General features: G+C 41.4%; 1 protein-coding gene across 1 annotated transcript in view; it reads left to right on the top strand.

Moving 5' to 3' along the window:
- Window positions 1-23,738, top strand: part of CEP89 (centrosomal protein 89) — a 77,658-nt gene that overhangs the window by 47,222 nt on the left and 6,698 nt on the right. The window contains exons 11-17 of the mRNA XM_052656733.1: window positions 152-235; window positions 2,445-2,548; window positions 3,657-3,772; window positions 4,802-4,982; window positions 17,032-17,199; window positions 17,742-17,883; window positions 19,287-19,376. Coding sequence (XP_052512693.1) covers window positions 152-235; window positions 2,445-2,548; window positions 3,657-3,772; window positions 4,802-4,982; window positions 17,032-17,199; window positions 17,742-17,883; window positions 19,287-19,376 — 885 coding nt within the window. The remainder of the gene's footprint in view (window positions 1-151; window positions 236-2,444; window positions 2,549-3,656; window positions 3,773-4,801; window positions 4,983-17,031; window positions 17,200-17,741; window positions 17,884-19,286; window positions 19,377-23,738) is intronic.

The raw sequence follows: 23,738 nt of genomic DNA, 5'->3' as shown, positions 1-23,738 counted from the left end.
ATTTCAGGCCCATATTTTCTGGGCTGTGTTTGAATAGCTGTTACAAATCGTTCTGAATTAAACTGAACCAATTTTCTTTCCTTTTTAAAGACATGCCGGTTGTGTTGAATTGTAAGAAAGGTACTAACCTTCTTTATTCGATTATGTTCAGGTAGATGTAAAATACCTGTCCCCCTTGTTGCTCGCCTACGAAGACAGGATGAAAGAGAAGGATGAGCTCATTGCCAGCCTTCAGGTAGGTTGGCAAACATCTCAGAAGGACAAGGTTTGTAGAAGAGAAGACCAATTCAAACCTGGAGGCACCCACCTCCTGGCAGGTACTCAAGTGTTTGTTACAGGAAGGAAAGGAAGAAGGAGGGAGTGGAGCAGAGTCGGGGTGGGGAGAAGGAAGAGGGAGGGACAGAAGCGGGGAGGCAGGAGGAGTGGCAGGCGGAGCAGGAGGACTGGGTCGGGATTGATGGGAGGGTCTACAGGGACGGAGAGCTGCTGTGCCTTGGAAGCCGCGGCCTCCCAGACAGGCAGCCCAGCGTGGACCGGGATCCTGGGGTGCAGAGAAGGCAGCCGTGAGAGGTGCTCCTTTCCTGGTCCTGTGCAGCTGCGAACAGTGCTGGTAAAAGGACGTTTGGGCAGACGGGGAAGGTAGGAGACCAGCGTCAGGCAAACTTCATGTTCCTTAATTCCACGAAGAGCCAACCCCAGGAAGTCCAGTTACTGAGCTGCTTATAGCAGTGGGGAAGTGAGGTTTTTATTCATTTCTGCCTTGCTCACTCTCTTTCATGGGAATGGCTCCTGGAGCAGAGCTTGTTCTAACTGTACAGGAAACCAAGGCTGTGCTGGTGTTGTAGATACGTCCCATGCCTTGCCGTGCCACGTTACCTCTGTGTTCCCTATTTCAGTGGCCAAAAGGTATCTCTGGAGTTGAAGGGATCCAGGGAGGAAAGAGTTGGTTTTTCTGGGCTCCTTGTCTGGAAGGGTCTGTTAAGAGTCACCTAGCTCCAAGACTCCCCTACTGGTCCTTGCTTCCTCTGTAGGAGGCATGGTTTCCATTCCTGGTCTCATGGGGAGATCCCACATGCTGTGCAGCTTGGCCAAAAAATAAATAAAGTAAAAAACTTTAAAAAACTTTTTAAGTTGTAAAAAACTTTAAAAACTTAAAAAAAAGCATCACCCGGCCTGTTTTTGTTCTCCTGTCCCGTATAATGCTGTTTTGAACTTTCCCTCCTAGATTTTCTATTGGGCACTTAATTTTGTAAGAGGGTGAATTAATCTTATGCTAATTGGGAGGCCCGGCGTGCTGTGGCTCATGGGGTCACAAAGAGTCGGACACAACTGAGAGACTGAGCTGAACTGAATTGGTTAAATATCAATCCACATAATAAAAGTGCTTATTTAGTGCTCCTTCTAAAACAGGGTGCAGGGGGCATTTTCTGCAGACATCTATTTAGTAACTGTTTTAGGCTTTGGGGGTCCTTGGAGTTTCTGTTTGCAGCCGCTGTGCTCTGCTGCTGTAGCGTGAACGTAGCCACAGACCAGGTGTGAACAAACGGGCATGACTGTGTTCCAGTAAAGCTCTAGTGACAGAATAGGCCCCTGGCCTGCCGGCTGCAGTTTGCCCCACCTGCATTCTGACAAAGGGCCAGTGGACTGGCAGTAAGTGGGGAGGGCATCTGGGCAGAGAGGCGAGAGAAAGAAAAGTTGCTTGGCATTATTGCTTTTTATAAGCATAAATGTCTGCTCGCTGAGAGAAGAATACTTAAAAGCGTCCCAGGATAAGTACTGACACCTAAGATTCTCACCAGAAGACAGCCCAAGATACCGAAGCTGGCCAAGGCCAGCGAAGAAAAGCCTGGATGGAGGCCACCCAGCACGAGTGCCGCAAACAGACCATGGGGTCGAACACGGCCTGAGCAGCAGTCCTGAAGTGGCAGCCGGCGAGCAGTGAAGCTGGCTGACTGGTCGCTTTAAGGGAGGGAGGCACGCTCACCATTGTCAAGGAACAAAATTAGGCGACTCCTTCCCCCCCACACTAATTAAGGCCTTCCGCACCAAAATGGGCTTTAGTTACGGTGAACAGTTCTTATTTTTACTTAAAAAGCTCCAATTCATCCTGCAGTCTTTAAACAAAGAAAAAATTATAATATTTATAGACACCTGTTGCCTTTTTGTCCCCCTTTTTTTATCTTTTCACATCTTTGGCAGTACAGACAAAGTTTATCAAAATTAACGATTGAGTATTTAAAACCTGAGGCGCTTTGCTCTGTGTCCTCAGCATGGTAGCTTTCTCTTGTGTCTTCTTGCTAGACTGGGTAGGTGCTGGTACAGAGTTGAAGGCTGCTGGTACCCTGAGATTTTGCTTATATTAACATTTGATTTTAGCTAGAGCAATAGCATTAGAGCTAAGAAGTACCTATGTGTGTGTTACAGTTTATTTAATTTTGTTTCAGGAGGAAATGAGAATGTTTAGAATTCGAGCCCAGGAAGTGGTGAAAGAAAACGAGAAGCTGCATCAAGAGCTGAAAAAGTGTAGTCCCATCACCAGTGAAGAATGGCACGTGGTGTTGTTTCTGGTATTTTGCTAATTAAAAGAAGAAACGATGATAGCAATAAAGTTTATTAAGCTGTCAAATATATATGTAAATTTTAACTTACATATTTTAACTAAAACATTTAATTTCTCAGAAATTAATAAGGTACAGCTGAAAACCTAGTAAATTATTCTAAACGGTACAGCTGAAAACCTAGTAAATTATTCTAAACTTGTATTTTATTTTATTTTTATTTTCTTTTTTTTTCTAAACTTGTATTTTAAAGATTACTTTCAAAATTCTAAGTTTCAGGTTGTTAAACCTGAAAAATGTTGGCTGTCCACATTTTTATCCTCTGAGGTTGTGTCTTTTAATTTTTTCTAATTCGGCTGCACCAGTTGTTCGTTGGAGGGCATGGGATCTGCAGTCTTCATCGAGCCATGCGGAGTCTTTAGTTGTGGCATGCGAACTGTAGTTATGGTATGCGGGATCCAGTTCCCTAACCAGGGATTGAACCCGCAACTGCTGCTTTGGGAGCGCAGAGTCTTAGCCCTTGGACCATAAGGTTGTATTTTTCTAGGGTACTCTTCCCATCCCCAAACTGCCGAGTCAGGTCCTTCCTTAGACCTCTCTGACGGCTGGCAGGGCTTTAGGACAGACAGTCTAGGATGGGGCCTTGCACTCCCAGCTCCCACTTGCCCTGAGCCTTTCATACCTTGACAGCTGCTATCCCTTTGCTGAGCACTCTGTAGGCAGAGCTCCTGCCACCCCCAAACCCCCTCCCAGTCATGCCCTCATCTGCCCCCACTTGGCGGCTGCTCCCTGTCCCCTGCACTCTGCTTACTGCAGCTAGAGAAAAGCCTGCGTGGCAATGAAGACCCAGCATAACCAAAGATAAATACATATGAAACAAGAAGTTACCAAAGCAGTTTAATATCAAGCTTCTGTCTGTCTTTTCCCCCAATTTGATGGAAATTAAAAACTTGCTGTGTTAATAACATGTTTAGTATTCTAATCGGTCCAGATATTCATTCCCTTCAGCATAGCTGCTGCTTTCTTATAGACTCAGGAGTGTCTCCATAAGCATTGTGCACCTGAATGGCAGCATTTAATTTTGTCAATCAATTGTAGGCGGCAGCTTCAGACTCAAGCAGAACTGGTTTTAGAAGAAAACAAGTTGTTGATAGAGCAGTTGGAGATTCAGCAAAGAAAAGCCAAGGGCACCCAGCGGGAGCATCTCCAGGAAGGTGAGCAGTCTTTCCCATAAGCGATGCTGATGCTGTGACATTGTCATTGTGTCATTTTACAATGGCATTCCCCCCTCTGCCACTTGAAAACGGTGGGAAGTCATGTTTTTTAGAATATGTTCTTTTTTACTGAAATGCAGCTGTTACAGCATACCCAGTCATCACCCATGATGCCGTGACCGCTTTCTCAGGAGCCTGTAATTCTGTCTTGTGGAAATCAGTTATAGGTAGCAGCTGTAGAGTTAGCAGGACTGGGTTTAGGGGGAACAGTGCGCAACATAAGCAGGAAGAATCATGCGAGATGGATATTTGAAAGAGCCTGTGGGTGTGTCCCCAGAATCTGTTGAATGAGTAAGTGAGTAGGAACCGCTGGCTCTCGAAACAGTTTCCCTGTGCTCTCAGCCTTCCCAGTGTCACGGGTGCTGCTGTAGAGTCAGTCTCCGTCAGAGCCTTTCCTCCTCTCCCCGTGTGTCCCACCCTGTCCCAGGAGGCTAAGTTCTACCTGTCTAAGTACTAGCTTCAGAAGCCCAGGGCACATCTTAATATTACATGCTTCCATGTCACTTAGGATGAAAATATTTATGATTTACTTTAAATATAGGACAGTAAACAAAAAAATTAATGAGGAAAGGGAAGAAAAACAAATCTGTCCTTAGTTGGGTCTTACTAAAAATGTCCTTAAAAATCTTGCAGGTTTAGGGTCAACATCATGATGTGTGTTTGCACATCTGTGTGTGACTTAAGGCTTCAGTCTTTGAAAGGTAAGGGCCTTGAAGCCTGGAATCATGTCTGGTTAAGCATTCTGTATTTAACAATAATATCAATATATTGATCTCCAGTAAGAAAGTGAATATTTAGTGATTATAGGGACCATAATTTCTATGAACAAAGACTTGATATGAATTTCTAAGTCTCCAATAGATTTTTTAAAGATCAGTTTTTGTAAGCTGTCGCTAGTTTTAGTAATCTGTAATCATGCTTTATTAAGTCTTTTGTACCAAGTCTTTATCCATCTCTTTTGTGTTTCAGTTTCTAAACTGACTAAACAGCTGATGCTTCTAGAGACTAAAACACAGAGCCAAGAAAAGGCGCTAACTGAAACTAAGGAGCAATTAGCAATTTTACGTACGGAATGCCAAGAACTACAGATACAGTTGGACAGCAAAGTTGCAATGGAAGTTCACACTTCAATTGTGAATGAATTTAAAAGGTAAGGATTTAATATCTGTTGAAGTATTAATGCATCACTGTGCATGTGTTACAGGCAGGTGGAGAGAGAGTACTCCATCTTTTTCTGCGTCATTTAGCTGTACCAGCCGTGGTGTCCAAGACTGAGAATGGTAAATGTTTTATTAAAGTGGAACCTGGCCATCCAGGGGGCTGCAGTCTGCACTTTATGTGTATATATCTGTGTGTATATATATATGTATGTGTATTTTTCCCCACTACAGTTCCAACCTCTCTCTCTCGTGCTCTCTCTCTTTTTAAAGATTTCTTTATTGTTGGCTGCTCTGGGTCTGTGTTGCTGCCAGGCTTTTTGTGATGAGTGGGGGCTGCTCTTCATTGCAGTGCGTAGGCTTCTCACTGCGGTGGTTGCTCACGTGGAGCCCAGGCTCTAGAGTGCTCAAGCTCAGTAGTTGCAGCTCACAGGCTTAGTTGCTCCACGGCATGTGGAATCTTCCCAGACCAGGGATCAAACCCGTGTCCCCTCCATTGGCAGACGGATTCTTAACCACTAGACCACCAGGGAAACCCTCTTGACTTTAGAACCAAAGATAGTTTAATATAACTGGAAATCTAGATATCCACTAATGAGGAACTGCTGAAATGAAAGGACAGAACCATAAAATGAAATATGGTGCAGCCATTAAACATGTTGCGAAAGAATGTTTTTGACATTGGAAGATAGCCACAATATATTTGTAAGTGAAGAGATTAGGTTGCATAATAGTATACACAGAATGATTACAGTTTTATTTAAAAAGAAAAAAGATGTGTGTCGTGTGTGTGTGTGATTAAGCTGGCCAAGCATCCCAGTTTGTCTTGGACCTGAGGGGTTTTTCCAGGATGTGAGACTCTTCATGTTAACGGAGATGAACAGGATGAGTTGATCACTTCTGTGTGTATATGTCTGTCTGTGTCTGTCTGTGTATAATTACATATATGTGTGTAAAATTACTTATATACCATAAATACATAGAAAATGAAATGAAAGGATGGAAAAATAACAATAGCAGTTATCTTTGGCAGGTGAAATTATGGGTGTGTCAGCAGTCAGCGTTCTCCAAAGAAACAACCAATAGAATATATATAAGATATGTATGTGTGTGTATATATATATATTTGGAGAGAGAAAGAGAGACCTAATTTAAGGAGTTGGCTCACACAGTTGTGGGGGCTAGCAAATCCAGACTCCATGGTGCAGGCCAGCTGGCTGGAAACTCAGACTGGAGACTGAAACTCTATCTTGGGGCAGAATTCTTACTTTTTGGGAAGCCTAAGTTTTTACTCACAAGATCTTCAACTAATGGTATTAGGTAATCTCCCTTACTTAAAAGTCAACTGATTGAGATGTTAGTCACATCTACAAAATAGCTTCACAGTAACATTTAACTAGTATTTGACCGAACAGCTGGGCACCATAGACTAGCCAAATTGACACATAAAACTAACCATCATAATGAGTAAAGTAAACTTGTGTGTGTGTGTTTTCTATTTTCCAAGTGTCCTAATGCATAGGACTCTCCAGTCAGGAAAGCTGGCTGTCAGGCCTTTACGCTACAGGAGGGAAAGCTTTTTGCTGAGAGGCCTTGGGCTCCAAGTTGACAGGTGGGGCAGGGCATAGAGGAGGTGGAGGTAGGGAGGGGTTAGCCTGTTGGCACTATTGGAAGAGTTGGTGTTTGATTGGAGAGGGAATCTAACATGGGAAGAGGGACATGGACTCCTCAGAGACAGCAGATGTGAATTTCCTGAAGCCTCTGAGGCTTCAGGCTGTGTGTCCTCTGATTGCCTCAGTTAGGGGTACCCTTTCCAGGCTTCTGTCATAATAGAGAGAGACCACAGATGAAAGAGGAATTATTAATTAGCAGCAGAGCAGCTGTCGAACTAGCTCCTAGAGTGAGGCTGAGTCTGAGGAGAAGCTGGGAAAGGTTACACCTCAAGCAAAGGTGAGATCATGAAGAAAAGGTTTTAACTTTTATAGAAAGGGTGAAGTTGAACCTGTGCCGGGTGAGCTTCTAGGTCAGGTGCCTGGGTGGTGTTCTCCTATCCTGCTGAAGGTAGTGCAGTTTGTAAACCTGGAGGGACTTGCCCACATTGTCTTGCTTGTTCTACCTATTGGCAGCCGTGCCTGGGAGGAACCGTGACATAGGGGACAGCAGAAGCTTATTTTCCTAGTGAACTATCCTGTTGACTCAGAGTTAGACAGCTGCTTACACCCTGAAGCTTAGATTACTCTGTGCTTTTATTGTTGCTTAGAAAGTTTGAGCCTACTCAGCAGGGGTGGTGAGAAATCAGATGTCAACCTACCTGGCTAAAGAAATTTAGCAAACTCGTCTGGGGAGAGCTGAGGTTTGCGATGACTAGTGGTGTCTGTAAAAGGCAAGTCTTTTAAAGGGCAAAGGGGCCCTGCATCCTAAAGTGAAACTGACTATTCACATAACCCACCTGCAGAGACACAGTCCTGGCCAGCAGTCAGTGAGTAATACGCCTGCTCAGGGAGGCATCAGAAAGACAATCTTCTTATATAATACATACCAAATACTCACTTTTTCATCCTAAAATAAGAACAGACTACTAGGCGCGTTGAAGCGTTTGTTATAAGGGGAAGAAATTACAGTGGAGAGAGACCTAGTTAAGCAGAGACACATAGCAAAGGGAACTGAGATAATGCAGAGAACTAAAGAGAGTTTTTTGGCTGCATTGTGCAGCTTGTGGGATCTTAGTTCCCAGACCAGGGATTGAACCTGGGCCACAGCAGTGAAAGCCCCGAATCCCAACCACTAGGCCACCAAGGAACTCCCAAGGAGAGTTTAAAAGGATAAAATGCCATGGCAAAAAAAGTGTAATCATTAAATAAGAAAAATTTTTAATGATTACCAGAATTTTTTTAAAAAAAGTCAGTAGAAGAACTGAAAGATAAATTTGTGGATTCACTCAGAAGAACATCGGGAGACAAACAGTTGGGAATGGAGAGAAAAAGTAATAGATGGAAGACCTAAGAGGCCCAGCCTCAGATCATCAGGAATCTCAAAGACAGTAAAGAATGGAAAGGGAGATATTAATAGTTGAAAGGCATCTCCAGGTCTCTGAAGCCCTTGATTGAAAGGACCCACAGAACCCAGCATGTGAATTGAAAAGACTCACGGCGAGACACAACCATCATCCACAAGTGAATAGTAAGCTGGGACCCTCAGGGCTACATCCCCAGATCAGGTAAACCAGAAGCAACCAGCCATCAGTCCTCTCGGAAGGAAGGCCTCTTCTAGAAATGTTTCAAGGGAAGTATCCAGGACGTAGAGAAAGACAGTGACTCAGAACCAGTAGAAACAATAGCAAATAACGATAAGGAGTCCAGGTATTAGAATTATCAAAGACTCTAAAGCAGCTATTGTGCTTTAAGAAAAGACAAGCTCCAAATTCTCTTCAGAGAACTATAAAACGTGACAATAGTGGGACTGGAAAGGAAGGAATAGAATTTTTTAGAACTGAAAAATACAATAACTTAAATTGTAAACTCAGTGGATGGGCATACCTACACATTAGACACAGCTGAAGTGAACTGGGGAACTGAAATATGTTCAAGTGAAACATAGCTCAGGGTGGGACTTGCCTGGTGGTCCAGCGGCTAAGACTTCACACCCCCAGTGCAGGGAGCCTGGGTTTGATCCCTGGTCAGGGAACTAGATCCCACATGCCTCAACAAAGAGTTTGCATGCCGCAACTAAGACCTGGCGCAGCCAAACTAATAAATTAATTTAACTTGGTTTAAATCATCCAGAAAAAAAAATTTTTTTAAACTCAGGAGGACATAAGAGTTTTCAGTGGTTGAGGTACCACTAGATTGGAGACAGGAGGCAGTATGGGGGGATATATTTAATCAGAAGTAGTAGTTGGAGATAGGATATCTGAGAATCTTCCCCAGTTGATGACAATACCTGGGTTATGCCATGATGGTTTCCTTCAGAGGACTAAAGTGGCAGCAGGTGTTAACAGGGATGTTGTGGTCCCTTGAATGTTAACTTCAAGGTGCTGGATATAAGCAAACTCTATGGAACCTAGAATTTTCTTACTGGAGAAAAGCTCTTTTAGAAATGAAGTCAAATAAGGATATTTTTCCAACCCAAAGTGAGTGTCAACCATGCAGCAGATGTGCATTAAAGGCAGTTCTAAAATAGAAGGCATAAATCAGCAGGAAAGTAACTCAAGGTGGGGCGTCTGAGGAGGAGGATAGAACTAAGAGTAAAAGATAGTGGTAAATCTGTGGATAAATGTAAATAAACATTGATTCTATATACCAATAATGACAGTAGCTCTAGGGGCTTAATACATAGAATTGAAATGTACAATAAAACCAGCATATAATTAGTGAGGCAGTAAATGGAATTTGTGTTCTAAAGTCTATCATTTAGAAGATGGATAAAGGTGTTGATTTTATTATTTGAAAATATGTGTGATGAAATTTCTGGGCACAGTATGTATTTAACTTCTCAACCAGTATAAGGAAAAATGATTTAAAAGCTAATCCAAATGATGGCAAAAAAAACAACAAGTGAGAAAATAGAAAACACAAAGTAAAATATTAGATTGAAAGGCGAATATATCAGTCAGAGGAAAAGTGAAGTGGAGAAGTTCATCACTCAGGTCCTGGAGGAAGTACAGAGCACTCCTTGCGGGGTCATGTGGGAGGTCAGGGCAGGTGTAGGCAGAGAGAAACTGGCAGGACCTGGGGCACATGCCTTTATTAGGGTCCATGGGTGGAGTGCTTTGGGGTTCCTGGGCTAGAGCCAGAAGAGCAGAGTTTTGGTAAGCGTCACGGGGGATGGGGAAGGATCTTACCTGAAGGGTGCACAAAGGGAAGGCCCTGGGAGATGGGGACGAGTGCCCATCACAAGCGTCGCTGGGGGAGTCATGCCGTGAACTTGCATTGACTTGTGGCTCCGCTGGCTGTTATCTAGGGCCTGTGTTCCAGAGTGGGCCTAGTGTTTCTTCAAAGCCCTGCGGGCCTCTTGGCCACACAAAATGGATGCCAAGGCAGCAGTGTCATGGAGCGGTTTACCAGAACTCTCTACAGCAGCTCTGTGTTGCCTTTAAGATGTACACCTCAAGCAGAAAGACACAGGAAGTTCAAAAGCGAAAGGGCAGAAAAAGCTATACTACTCAAATACAAACCAAAAGAAAAGTGGTAAATTACATGAATATCTGACAAGATAAATGTTAAGGTAAAAAAAAACTCTACTTAACAAAGAGGATCAATTCATAGGGATAAAGGGTTCAGTCCATCAAGTAGATGTTTAAATTTGTGTGCACTCAGAAAAAAGTTGATTCACATCAACACATTTGGAAATTTAGATGAAATGGTCACATTCCTTGAAAAATATAGCTTGTCAAAACCGACTCATAAAGAAAAAGAATACCTGAATATTCCTTTGGTCATTAAAGAAATTGAATCCAAAGATCTTCCCTTGAAGAAAACTACAGACTTAGACACCTTCACGAGAGAACTCTGTAAATATTCAAGGAGGAAATAATTCCAGTCTCACATAAACCCTTCTTCAAGAACAGAAGAAGAGTTAATGCTCTCTAATTCATTTTCTGAGGTAAATACAAACTTGATGCCAAAAGCCAACAGTGATGGTTTAAGGAAGGAAAATTACATTTCATTTTCACTCATGCATCTAGATGTGAAAACTCTAAAATGAAAGTGAAAGTCACTCACTCATGTCCTATTCTTTGTGACCCCATAGAGTCCATGGAATTCTCCAGGCCAGAATTCTGGAGTGGGTAGTCTTTCCCTTCTCCAGGGGATCTTCCCAACCCAGGGATCAAACCCAGGTCTCCCGCATTGCAGGTAGATTCTCTACCAGCTGAGCCACAAGGGAAGCCCTAAAAAAAAAAAAAGCCTCAAAAACAGTATTAATAATAGATATGAACTTCCTTAATAGTTCTATTAAAAAATAAAACGATAGTAAATGTCACTGTTAGTGGTGAAATGTTGTACACTTTCCTATTGAGACTGGAAACAAGACAAAGACGCCCTCTGATACCATTTCTAAACAACACTAACAGCGTTGGTTACGAGATGGAAACTAGTGCCCATGGCAAGAAAAAAGTTATAAAGTTTGGGAAGAAGGAAATAATAGTGTCATTATTCATAGATGATACAATTCCATACATAGAAAACAAATTACAGATACATCATTAGAAATAATGGATTTTTGCACTGCAGTAATCAAAACAGCATGGCAGGGGCTTCCCTGGTGGTCCGTTGGTTACGAATCCACCGCCAATGCAGGGGGATGTGGGTTCGATCCCTCGTCTTGGAAGCTCTCACATGCCACGGGGCAATTAAGACCATGTGCCACAACTACTGAGCTTACATTCTAGGGCTGCAGCTACTGAAACCCGCACACCCATATTCTGCAGTAAGGAGCCACTGCAGTGAGAAGCCAGCTCGCCGCAGCGAGAGCGAGCCTGCACACGGCAACAGAGACCTAGCACAGCCAGAGAAATAAACCAGCATGGTAGTGGCAGAGAAAAAGACATGAATCCGTGGAGAACAGAGATCCCAGAAAGAAACCCGCACACCTACAGCCACTTAATCTTCGACAGAGGAGGCAAGAATATGCAATAGGGAAAACCTGGCCTCTTCAGCGAGTGGTGGTGATAAGGTGGACAGCCACATGCAAACCAATGAAGTTAGAACACACGCTCTCACCATGTACAAGCTGTATACCTAACGGCTGATTCATGTCGAGGTTTGACAGAAAACAACAAAATTCTGTAAAGCAATTATCTTTCAGTTAAAAATAAATTAATTTTAAAAAAAGAAAAAAAAATTCAAAATGGCTTAAGGACTTAAACATAAGATGTGATACCATAAAACTCCTGGAAGTGAACATAGGTAAAACATTCTCCAACATAAATCCTACCAGTGTTTTCTTAGATCAGTCTCCCAAAGGCAGTAGAAACAAAAACAAAAATAAACAAATGAGACCTAATCAAACTTTCAAGCTTCACCACAACAAAGAAAGCCATGCATGCGTGCTCAGTTGCTTCAGTCATGTCCAACTGTTTGCAACCCCATGGACTGTAGCCCGCCAGCCTCCTCTGTCCATGGGATTCTCCAGGCAAGAATACTGGAGTGGGTCGCCATGCCCTCCTTCAGGGGATCTTCAGACCCAGGAATTGAACCTGCATCTCCTGCATTGAGGGGGATTTGTTACTGCTGAGCCACCGAAGAAGACCCAGAAGCAAAATGAAAAGACAGTCTACAGAATGGGGGAAAATATTTGCAAACGATGAGACCAGCAAAGGTTTAATTTCCAGAATAAATGAATAGCTCATACATCTCAATAGCAAAAACAACAACAAAAACCAATTGAAAAACAAAAGACCTAAAGAGACGTTTCTCCAAGAAGACATACAGATAGCCAATATTCACATGAGACCTTGTTCAACACTGCTAATTTTGAGAAGTAAAAATCAAAACTACAGTGAGGTATCACCTCATGCTGGTCAGAATGGCTATCATTAAAAATTCTGCAAGTAACAAATGCTGGAGAGGGTGTGGAGAAAGGGAACCCTTCTACCCTGTTGGTGAGAATGTAAGTTGGTTCAGCCACTGTGGAAAACATGGAAATTCCTCAGAAAACTAAAAATAGAATTACCATATGATCCAGCAATCCCACTCCTGGGCATGTATCCAGACAAAACTATAATTCAAGAAGATACATGCACCCCTATGTTAGCACTATTCACAATATCCAAGACATTGAAACAACCTAAAAGTCCCTCAACAGATGAATGGATAAAAATGAGGCAGTACATATAAATTAGGTTGGTGCAAACATAATTGTGGTTTCAGATTGTGAATTTCAAATCATCATAACTAGGCTCAAACACATCTTTATTTATCGAAAGTAGGAATCATTAAAATCAACACATTTTTGCCAATGAGAAATAAGTTTGTTCCTGTAGCATGAAAATCTGTGCAGAATGCAACGAACTCCTGGAAAGCATTTCCTGCTAGTTGTGAAAGCATTTTCCCTCCAAAAAGTTGTCAAGATGCTTGAAGAAGTGGTAATCAGTTGGCAAGAGAGGTCAGGTGAATATGGCAGATGAATCAAAACTTTGTAGCCCAATTTGTTCAGCTTTTGAGGTGTCGGTTGTGTGACATGTGGTAGGCAATGTCTTGGAGAAGAATTAGGCCCTTTTGACCAGTGCAGTCATTGCGGTTTTCAGTGCATCGCGATGAGTCGGACACGACTGAGCAACTTCACTTTCACCTTTCACTTTCATACATTGGAGAAGGAAATGGCAACCCACTCCAGTGTTCTTGCCTGGAGAATCCCAGGCTCAGTGGAGCCTGGTGGCCTGATGTCTATTGGGTCTCACAGAGGCGAACACGACTGAAGCAACTTAGCAGCAGCAGCAGCAGCATCGATTTGCTGAGCATAGTTCTCAGATGCAATGGTTTCACCGGGATTCAGAAAGCTGTAGTAGATCAGACAGGTAGCAGACCACCAGACAGTGGCTGTGAGCTTTTTTTGGTGCAGGGTTGCTTTGAGAAGTGCTTTGGAGCTTCTTCTCAGTCCAACCACTAAACTGATCATCACTGGTTGCCTATAAAATCTACTTTTCATCACAGTCCAGTCGAGAAATAGTTCATTGTTGTTGGGTGGAGTAAAAGAAGATGACACTTCAAAACAACCATTTTTTAAAATTTTCTGTCAGCTCACAAGACACCCACTTACCAAGTTTTTTCACCTTTCCAATATGCTTCAAATGCTGAACAACTGCAGAATGGTCGATGTTGAGTTCTTCAGCAACTTCTCGTGTAGTTGTAAGAGGATCAGCTTTGATGACGCTTTCAGTTGTTCGTGGTCAGCTTCCAATGGCCGGCCGCTACACTCCTCATCTTCAAGGCCATTGTCTCCTTTGCAAAACTTCTTGAACCACCACTGCATTGTAGTTTTGTTAGCAGTTCCTGGGCCAAATGCATTATTGATGTTGTGAGTTGTCTCTCTTGCTTTATGACCCATTTTAAATGCAAATAAGAAAGTAGCTCGAATTTGCTTTTCTTCTAACATCACTTCTATGGTCTATAATAAATATAAAATAAACAGCAAATAATAAGTCATTAGCAAAAAAATAAAGCAAGAAATGCACATCAAAATGATGTACATAACCACACTGAAGACTGTGTTCTGATATCAAATGGCAGAGTTCAGCGATACAAAGCCACAATTAACTTTTGTACCAACCTAATGCAGGGGACTGCTACTCAGTCGTAACAGTTAAAATAACTCCATTTGCAGCAACATGGATGCAGCTGGAGAAGTGAAGTAGAAAGAAAGATAAATACCACATGATATCACTTATACGTGAAATCTAAAATAGAACACGAACTTACCATGAAACCGAAACAGAGTCACAGACGTAGAGAACAGACTGGCGGCTGCTGAGGGGGAAGGGCGTGGGGGAGGGGTGGATTTTAAGTTTGGGGTTTCAGATGCACACTTCCGTTTATAGAATGGATCAATAAGGTCCTACTGCATAGCACAGGGAACTATAGTTAATATCCTGTGATAAAGCATAACGGAAAGGATATGAAAAAGAATGTGTGTGTATATATATATATATATATACACACATACATATATATATATATATGTCTGAATCATTTTGCTGTAGAGCAATAATTAACACGTTACAAATCAACTATAGTTCGGTTAAAAATAAATAATAGTGAACTCTTGCAAAGTTGGTAGAAACAATTTATAAAAAATTAATCATAGGGGACTTCCCTGGTGGTCCAGTGACTAAGACTGCACTCCCAACGCAGGAGCCCAGGTTCAATCCCTGGTCAGGGAACTAGATCCCACATGCCTCAACTAAAGATCCTGCATGCCATAGCTAAGACTCCTGTGCAGCCAAATAAATAAAAAATATTTTCTAAAAGTTTAATCATATTTCTTTGTAGAAATAAATATACAGACAGTGCACATTTTGAAGAAGAATCCCTGCCCCCGCCCCCCCCAAAAAAGGAAAGGTGGAAGGGAGGTACTATTAACAAAGCCTCACAAATAGGAATAGAAAGATTCACAATATTTTATTGGAAAAATCACTAAACTTTATTGATAATTTCACTGGGTAAAGAATGCCACGTTGATGGGTTTCTGCTTTTACAGTTTTGTCCCATTCAGTTTACAGATGTTCTCCGTATGAAATGCTTCATTTTACTTGTTTCTAAGTTTGTTCCATTAAGCAATGCCCCAGTAAACTTTCTTGTGCAGATTAGTCAGTTTCCCTAAATATATAGGTAGAGGTGGCATTGGCTTAAGCAATGCCCCAGTAAACTTTCTCGTGCAGATTAGTCAGTTTCCCTAAATATATAGGTAGAGGTGGCATTGTTTGGCCATAGAGTAATGCACGTTTTAGATTTTGACATATTGTTCTCTGAAGTAGCTGTGCACGCCCACCAGCACTTTCCCAGCATTTCCTGTTATCTTTGGTTGCTCTTCATTATGAACTTTTTGATTGATTTTGTGAACTTATTGATTTTGCTACCAAGTGAGCGATGAAAACACTTTTAAATAAAATTCTAAAATCCAAACAAAAAACAGCAAAGAACCAGGAGGGAAAGATGGAAGGAAGGGGTAGTTAGGAAGTTTGGGATCAACATGTACACACTTCTGTCTTTAGAATGGATAGCAAACAAGGACCTACTTTGTAGCACAGGGAACTCAAACTCTGCTCAGTGTTATGGGGCAGCCTGGATAGGGTGGGAGTCTGGGGGAGAATGGATACATGTATATGTATGTCTGTGTCCCTTTGCTGTCTATCTGAATCTATTCCATTGTAAATCTTCTTTACTCCAATATAAAATAAAAAGTTTATTTAAAAAACAGCAAAGAAAAAGATAAAAGGTGAGTTTAATTCAAACCTCAATTCTGTGGGTTTTGTCCACTCTTTGACTGACTAAAACTAGTCAACTAGGAAACAGTGGAAAAGTGGAAACTATTTAGAAAATTACTGACTGTTTAGGGAGCCAACTCAGGCTGAAGGTGTTGAAATTGTGTGGCAAGTGAGGCAGACCCCAAACATACGCAGTGTGAGGCTTGTTCATTAGCCAGCCAGCCAGGAAGTAAGCCCCATGTGGTACCCAAAGAGATTCTGCAGTACCTGGAGAGACCCCATCTCTCAGCATGCCGGGCAGCCTCTGGGTGTGTGGCCGTACCTATTCATTCTCAGTTATTTCAGGAAAATTGAGCAAGAAAACCAGTGAAGGAACAACTCTTCTCTCAAGCATCATTTTGCCAGAATTATATACTATTTGTATGCCCTCCTTGTTTTATTGTTTGTTTGTTTGTTTGTTTTGTCAGAAAAACATAATTATTTAAGTCTGAAATAATGTTTGTTTTAGCCTTAGGATCTGAGGGAGGGGCAATTATAGCTATGTTAAAAAAAGAGCTGTCTTAAATTCTTTCTGAAAGGAGTAGAGTATTTGTTTTTGTTGTTCAGTCGCTCAGTTTGCGACCCCATGGATTGTTAGCATGCCAGGCTTCTAGAGTTTGCTCAAACTCATGTCCATTAAGTCAGTGATGCCATCCAACCATCTCATCCTCTGTCATCCCCTTCTCTTCCTGCCTTCAGTCTCTCCCAGCATCAGGGTCTTTTCCAATGAGTTGGCTCTTCGTTCGCATCAGATGGCCAAAGTATTGGAGCTTCAACTTCAGCATCAGTCCTTCCAGTGAATATTCAGGATTGATTTCCTTTAAGTATATTTGTATACATACACAGAGACATGAACAAAAATTGTGAGCAGAAAAAGGGATGAGATCATTACCATCAGAGGAGTATGTCCACAGCCAGGCCCTCTCTGTTGCCTTCCAGGAACTCCCCACCAACTCCCCCAGGGGCTGCCTGAGGCTGTTCCCACAGAGGCCTCCAAAGGACCCACCCAGGCTGCCTGGCAGTGGCTACCTCATTTAACCTCACTGTATTGGATGCAAGCTTGTGATATTTTTGTCCGTCAGCCAGTTGCAGAAAGAAGAAGAGAAAGAAAATGCTGAGATGGAAGAGTTGATGGAAAAGCTGGCAGCCCTGCAAGTGCAGAAGAAGAGCCTGCTCGTAGAGAAGAAAAATCTGACAGCTAGAAACAAGGCAATGGAAGCCGAACTCGAAAAGGCACAGAAAATAAATAGGTGGGTTTTTTTCTCTTAAACTGTTGTTTTTTTAATAGTTAAAAAAGACCATTGATTATTCTACTTCATATTCTTTATCTTTTCTTTTTCTCATATTGGCAATGAAATGGAAAGGGATAAATGAGATTATTAAATATAAAAATATAAAATATGACCAACGTTATAATGATGACCCTTAAGAATCTGGAATTTCTTGAAGTTCTTTACTAAGGTTTCCCAAAAGTCTAATCCAGGGATTACTGGATTTCTTTTTTACAAATACCTTTTAAAGAACACAAGCCAAGAAATTAATATAATATTAGCCTGTTACTTGTGTTAAACATTTTACAATTTCTGTTGTCTTGAAGTCAATAGTTAATGCTTCCTTTAAAATTAAATTCAGGTACCTATTCTCACTTTGAAACTTCATGGAAGATTTCGATTGATGAAGAATACACTTAAATGCTCGCATACTTGCAGTTTTTATAATACGGATATTCACTGTGCCCTGGCCATGCAGGCTAATACATTTTTTTATTCCACCATTTGGGGGAACTCTCTAGGAGATCTCAAAAGAAAATTGATGTCCTCAAAAAGCAGGTGGAGAAAGCCATGGAGAATGAAATGTCTGCTCACCAGTACCTGGCAAATCTTGTTGGCCTGGCAGAGAATGTGACCCAGGAGCGTGACAGTCTTGTGCTTTTGGTAAGTTTCCTCACATGCACCACAGCTGAGAACCTGGCACAGCCAAGTACATAAATACTTTAAAAATCAGGTTTAAAAGAGAAGAATTCTATATGTGTTCAATAGAATTCATCCCAGTGACACAGTTTATAGGGGCACAAAGAGGCAGCAACAGCAAGAGTACTAACCCCTACTTTACCCTGCCCTGGGCCTTGTGAGAGCCCCTTATATCTTACTTTACTGATACTGGCATCTTCATTTCTAATCCTGCCTTTAGGATGGGTTTTCCATGTGACTTCTGGCACGTTTTATTACCTGGGTCTTAGTTTAACTTTCTAGAAAATCAATTGACACTATTATACTACCTTAGAAGGAATGCTCACCTTTACTTAAAAAAAATTTTCTTTTACCATTTGAAACAGTTAATTTATAATACGTAGACGTTTATGTCCTGGGTATTAATCTAAGTCATTCTACTTTATGACATCCCTCTTGGATCTCCTGCCTGTCATATTTGGTTTGGAGAATGGCATTGTGCCTTCATCTTGTTATCCTTAATTTTGTTAATTACTCAAATAGTCAAGTGAGAAGTTTATTTGCTGTTGGGATCCTTTAATGGACCGGAAGCTGGTGATCCGGAGTCCACGATAAGAAAGTAAAAGAGAGAGCCAGAGGGAGGAAGAGGGAGAGAGAGAGAGAAAAGAAAGACACAGGGACCCAAGCTCTGATGGAGCAAAGGTGCTTTAATGGTCTTTCTGTGAGTATATATAGGCTATTGTACAGGAAATTTCTTTCGACAATGGTAAAGATCAGCAAACCAAACATACAGCACCCGTTACCAAGGGAACAGGGATTAATCATGGTCACAAGGTCAGGAGACAATCCAGATCTGAAGAAAGGGGATCGAGACTAAGCAGTTTTGTCTTTACTGAAGGAGATTCAAGCCTGTCTCATATCATGACCTCAGTCCTGGGAGCGGCTTGCCGCTCCACTGGTCTCTGACAACAGAAACTAATAAGGATCAGAGGATTTATGAGAAACAGCACGTAGGAATCCTCCTGTTAAACTTTCCCTGATAATTTGCATCTTGGCACTTACTCCTTGGATGTGATGGAAGGAATGGTATATTCCCCGAGAATAGAAAAGGTGCTGAAAGTTTACATCCCCCTTGTCTGAGGGATTTGGATTTGCCGTTGGGTGCAGGACGGGCGCCCAGCATGCCATTCTTGGCTGTTCCCCTCCTCAGCTATTGGTCCAAGGTCTGCCCACAGCTCTCACACAGGGGTTAGGAATCTGGAGATGGGAAGTGGCAGAATGGTAATACTCTTTGTAATAATACTCTTAGCAGAAGAATGTTTTAATATTTTAAGTTTTTCATTAAACTAAGAACCCTTTGTTGTTTTTCTTTTTGCTTTACTCCATAGGCTAAATGTTTAGAAAGTGAGAACCATGGCGTTCTCGACAGAATGACAGAAGACAGTATTCGCTTGGGAAGGTTGAAAGAGAAAATCAAGGTACGCAGACATTTAGCCAGTTTCACAGGGAAACTGGCTACCTGGGCTCAGATTTCCGTGTTTAAGAAAGTGACCCATTTTGCACACATGTATCACTAATCGTCCACAGAGTAAAGCAGTTTTGGTTTCTCTAGCAGAAACAGTAATTCTTAAAAGTTTTTATTCATAAACTTAAAAAAAATTTTATACTTTTACTACTGTATAACATTTCAATGAATATCCTCTTATACCACTAACTTTATTTTAAAATCTGCTCAATGGTTTCCTTCGTAAAGGAATTAGATTTTAGGATCTCATGGGATTTGGACCTCGAAAGTCAGTTTGTGCACATTTTTCAGCAACTCCGGTGCTAACAGCATAATGGCTGTAGTTTGGGAGTTTACCATCATCCAGACTCACAAAGTAATCTGACTAATGGGTTCTATACCATTTCTCATCAGAACCTAATCCACCAGCTCAATTTATTTTTTCACCATTGCTGTAACAATAATCTGCTCTGGCCATCTGTTTTCAGTAGCACCATCATCCCTCAAGTATCTCTACGTCCTTAATACAAGCCCCACCTTTGCCCCTGCCCTCTCCACCATCCCAAATTGGTCCACCATGCCTTCGAGTACTGATGTTTCAGAACCAGTAAATCCTCTGCATCTTCAGCTCTCCTCCAGCATTTTCTTGATCTGGTTTTCTTTTTTTTACTTTTTGTGTCAGGGTATGGCCAATTAATAATGTTGTGATAGTTTCAGGTGAACAGTGAAGGGACTCAGCCACACATATACATGTATCCATTCTCCCCCAAACTCCCCTCCCACCCTGGCTGCCACATAACATTAAGCAGAGTTCCATGTGCTTGCTGTACAGTAGGTCCTCATTGGTTATCCATTTCAAGTCTAGCAGTGTGTCCAGGCAACCGTGGATTCGTCTCTAAGTCTGTGAGTCTCTTTCTGTTTTGTAAGTTAATTTGTATCGTTTCGTTTTTAGATTCCGCATATAAGGCATGTCATATGATATTTCTCCTTCTCTGTCTGACTGACTTCATTCCATATGATACTCTCTAGGTCCATCCATGTTGCTGCAAATGACATTATTTCATTCTGAGTAATATTCTATTGCACTACATCTTCTTTATCCACTCTCTGTCGACGGACATTAGGTGGCTTCCATATCTTGGCTGTTGTAAACAGTGCTGCAGTGAACACTGGGATGCATATATCCTCTTGGATCATGTTTTTCTCCAGATATGGGCCCAGGAGTGGGATTGCAGGGTCACATGGTAGCTCTGTTTTTAGTTTTCTAAGGAACCTCCATACTATTCTCCATAGTGGCTATACCAGTTTACATTCCCACCAACAGTGCAGGAGGGTTCCATTCTCTCCACATCCTCTCCAGCATTTGTTGTTTGTGGCTTTTTGAAGATAGCCATTCTGGTTGGTGTGAGGTGATATTTCATTTTAGTTTTGACTTGCATTTCTCTAATGATTAGCAGTGTTGAACATCTTTCCATGTGCTACTTGGCCATCTGTATGCCTTCTTTGGAGAAATGTCTATTTAGGTCTTTTGGCCGTTTGTTGGTTGAGTTGTCTGTTTTGATGCTGTTAAGCATCATGAGCTGTTTGTAGATTTTGGAGACTAATCCCTCGGTGGTCACATCATCTGTGAATATTTTCTCCCAATTTGTGGGTGGTCTTTTCATTTTATCGTTTCCTTTGCTGTGCAAAAGCTTTTGAGTTAAAGTAGGCCCCGTTTATTTTTTTATTTCCCTAATTCTGGGAGATGGATTGAAAAAGACATTGCTGCAATATATGTGAACTTTCCTGGCATAGATGAAGAATCGAATCTATGTCTTGAAAGGAAAACTGACCCAGGATGGACCTAGAAAGTAGACACCAAGACCTGCGACTTCAAGATAAAGAAACATTACCTTGGGAAATTCGCTGGTGGCCCAGTGGTTAGGACTCTGCATTTCCACTTCAGGGGGCTCAGATTCAATCCCTACTTGGGAAAGTAAGATCCAAGGAGAAAAAATACCTTGGACACCCAGGCCAAAGATCAAGACATAAGAAAAGAAAGTCATGTTGACTTCATACTTCTCAACAGCAGCACTGTATGCCAGAGAGCAGTGGAATTCTACCTGTGAGTGCTTAAGGGTATTATACTCAACCAGGCTGCTCACAGATAGTGCTGACCATGTAAGAATTCTGGGAACCTTTTTTTTTTTCCCTCATAAACCTTTCCTAAGGGTCAATCAACTCAAGTTCAGCCAAGAAATAATTGGGCAAATTTCAGAAAACTACTGCTCATGAGCAAAGAATATATTTAACTGTGAACTAGGACTTTTAGAAAGCAGGCATAAAGCTGATGCAATAAAATATAGACATAATACAACCTGACAATGTAGAAATAAAACCAGCAAGGAAGAAGAGATAGGTGAATGGGGAAGAAAGATAGAAAATAGAATGAACTTGCTGATTGCTTTATCTGTAATAACTAAGAGGTCAAAGGATACGGTTTAAAGATGAAAAAATCAGGGACTTCCCTGGTGGTCCAGTGGTTAAGAATCTGCCTGCCAATGCAGGGGACACGAGTTTCATCCCTGGTCCGAGAAGATTCCACATGCTACAGGGCAACTAAGCCAGGCTGCAAGCACTGAGCCCACGCTCTGGAGCCCTGGTGCCACTACAAGAGAAGCCCCCACAGTGAGAGGCCGGAGCACTCCAACCAGAGAGCAGCACCTGCTTGCCACAACTGGAGAAAGCCGACCCAGCACAGCCAAAAATAAATAAATAGCATGAATGGACCTAGAGATCGTCACACTGAGTGAAGTCAGACAGAGAAGGATAGATATCCTATGGCATCCCTTCTATGTGGAATCTAAAAAGAAATGATACAAATGTACTTACAAAACAGAACGAGACTCACAGACTTAGAGAACAAACTTACGGTTGCCTGCACACACTGCTGTATTTAAATTGGGTAACCAAAAAGGACCCACTGTGTAACACAGGGAACTCTGCTCAACGTTATGTGACAGCCTGCATGGGAGCGAAATCTGGGGGAGAATGGATACATGTATATGTATGGCTGAGGCCCTTCTATTCACCTGAAATTATCACAGCATTGTTAATAGGCTGTACACCAATACAAAATGAAAAGTTTAAAATAGGAGGAGAATAATGAAAAAAATAAATAAAAGTAGAAAATAATGTCTTTACAAAAAGATAAAAATCAAGTAGGAAGAACTTAGCATATTTAAATAGAAGAGTGAAGAAAAAATTGTTCAGAGCCAACATTATGTTACTTTCAATAAGTGAGAGGAGTAAGGACATGTAGTATAAAGACATAAAAATAAAAGTAACTATAAGAATCAAAAGAAGTTCATACCTAAATAGCAAAATACAACAGCAAAAAAGAGCAGAGAAAATCGGCTACATTAAAGTCTTAAATGTGTGTAGATAAAACAATAAAACATAAAATTAAGACCAAATAAATCTGCCATATAAGAAAATATAAATGAGCTTAATTTACCTATTAAAAGAAAGTAAGCAAAACACTATTTACATGCTAGAACCAAGAGACCATAAGGAACAGTACTTCAGAAAGATTAAAAATAAAAGGATGGGTGAAGATAATACAGATTTATGCAAACAAGAAGAAAGCCAAGCTGTGATCTTTACATCTGCTAAGAGAAAATTTGGGCCAAAGCACTAAATGAATTTTTCCAAAGGGGAAAAATGGGTGGGGGGAGGTCTTAATAATGCTAAAGACTACAGTTAATGATAGTAGTTATTGGGACTCCCTGCTGTCCAGTAGAAAAGGCTTCCCCTTCCAGTGACGGGGGTTCGGGTTCAATTCTTGGTTGGAAAGCTAAGATCTTATGTGCTATAAGGGCTAAAAAATCAAACAGAAGCTATATTATAACAAATTCAATAAAATACTTTAAAAATGGTCCCCATCAAAAAAATTAAAAAAAAAAAAAAATGTGTATAGTAGTGATGAATGTTTCTGTACTAAATAACACCAAAACTTATAAACTACAGGAGATACAAGGGGAAATGGAAGCTTAGTGGAGCTTTAATCCACTTCTCTTAGTCCAGGACAGATCACAATGTTATACAAGAGTAAACATATAGAATTTTACAGCATAATCTATAAGGTATATTTATGTGTATATACCTATGTGCATGCGTGCTAAGGCACTTCAGTTGTGTCTGACTCTGTGACCCTATGAACTGTAGTCTGCCAGGCTCTTCTGTCCATGGGATTCTGCAGGCAAGAATACTGGAGTGGGTTGCTGTGCCCTCCTCCAGGGGATCTTCCCGACCCAGGGATCAAACCCACGTCTCTTATGTCTCCTGCATTGGCAGG

This window comes from Budorcas taxicolor, chromosome 18 (genome assembly GCF_023091745.1).
Source record: "Budorcas taxicolor isolate Tak-1 chromosome 18, Takin1.1, whole genome shotgun sequence".
NCBI classification, from domain to species: domain Eukaryota; kingdom Metazoa; phylum Chordata; class Mammalia; order Artiodactyla; family Bovidae; genus Budorcas; species Budorcas taxicolor.
Note: the sequence above shows the minus strand (reverse complement) of the source record. Positions and strands in the feature narration are given on the sequence as shown.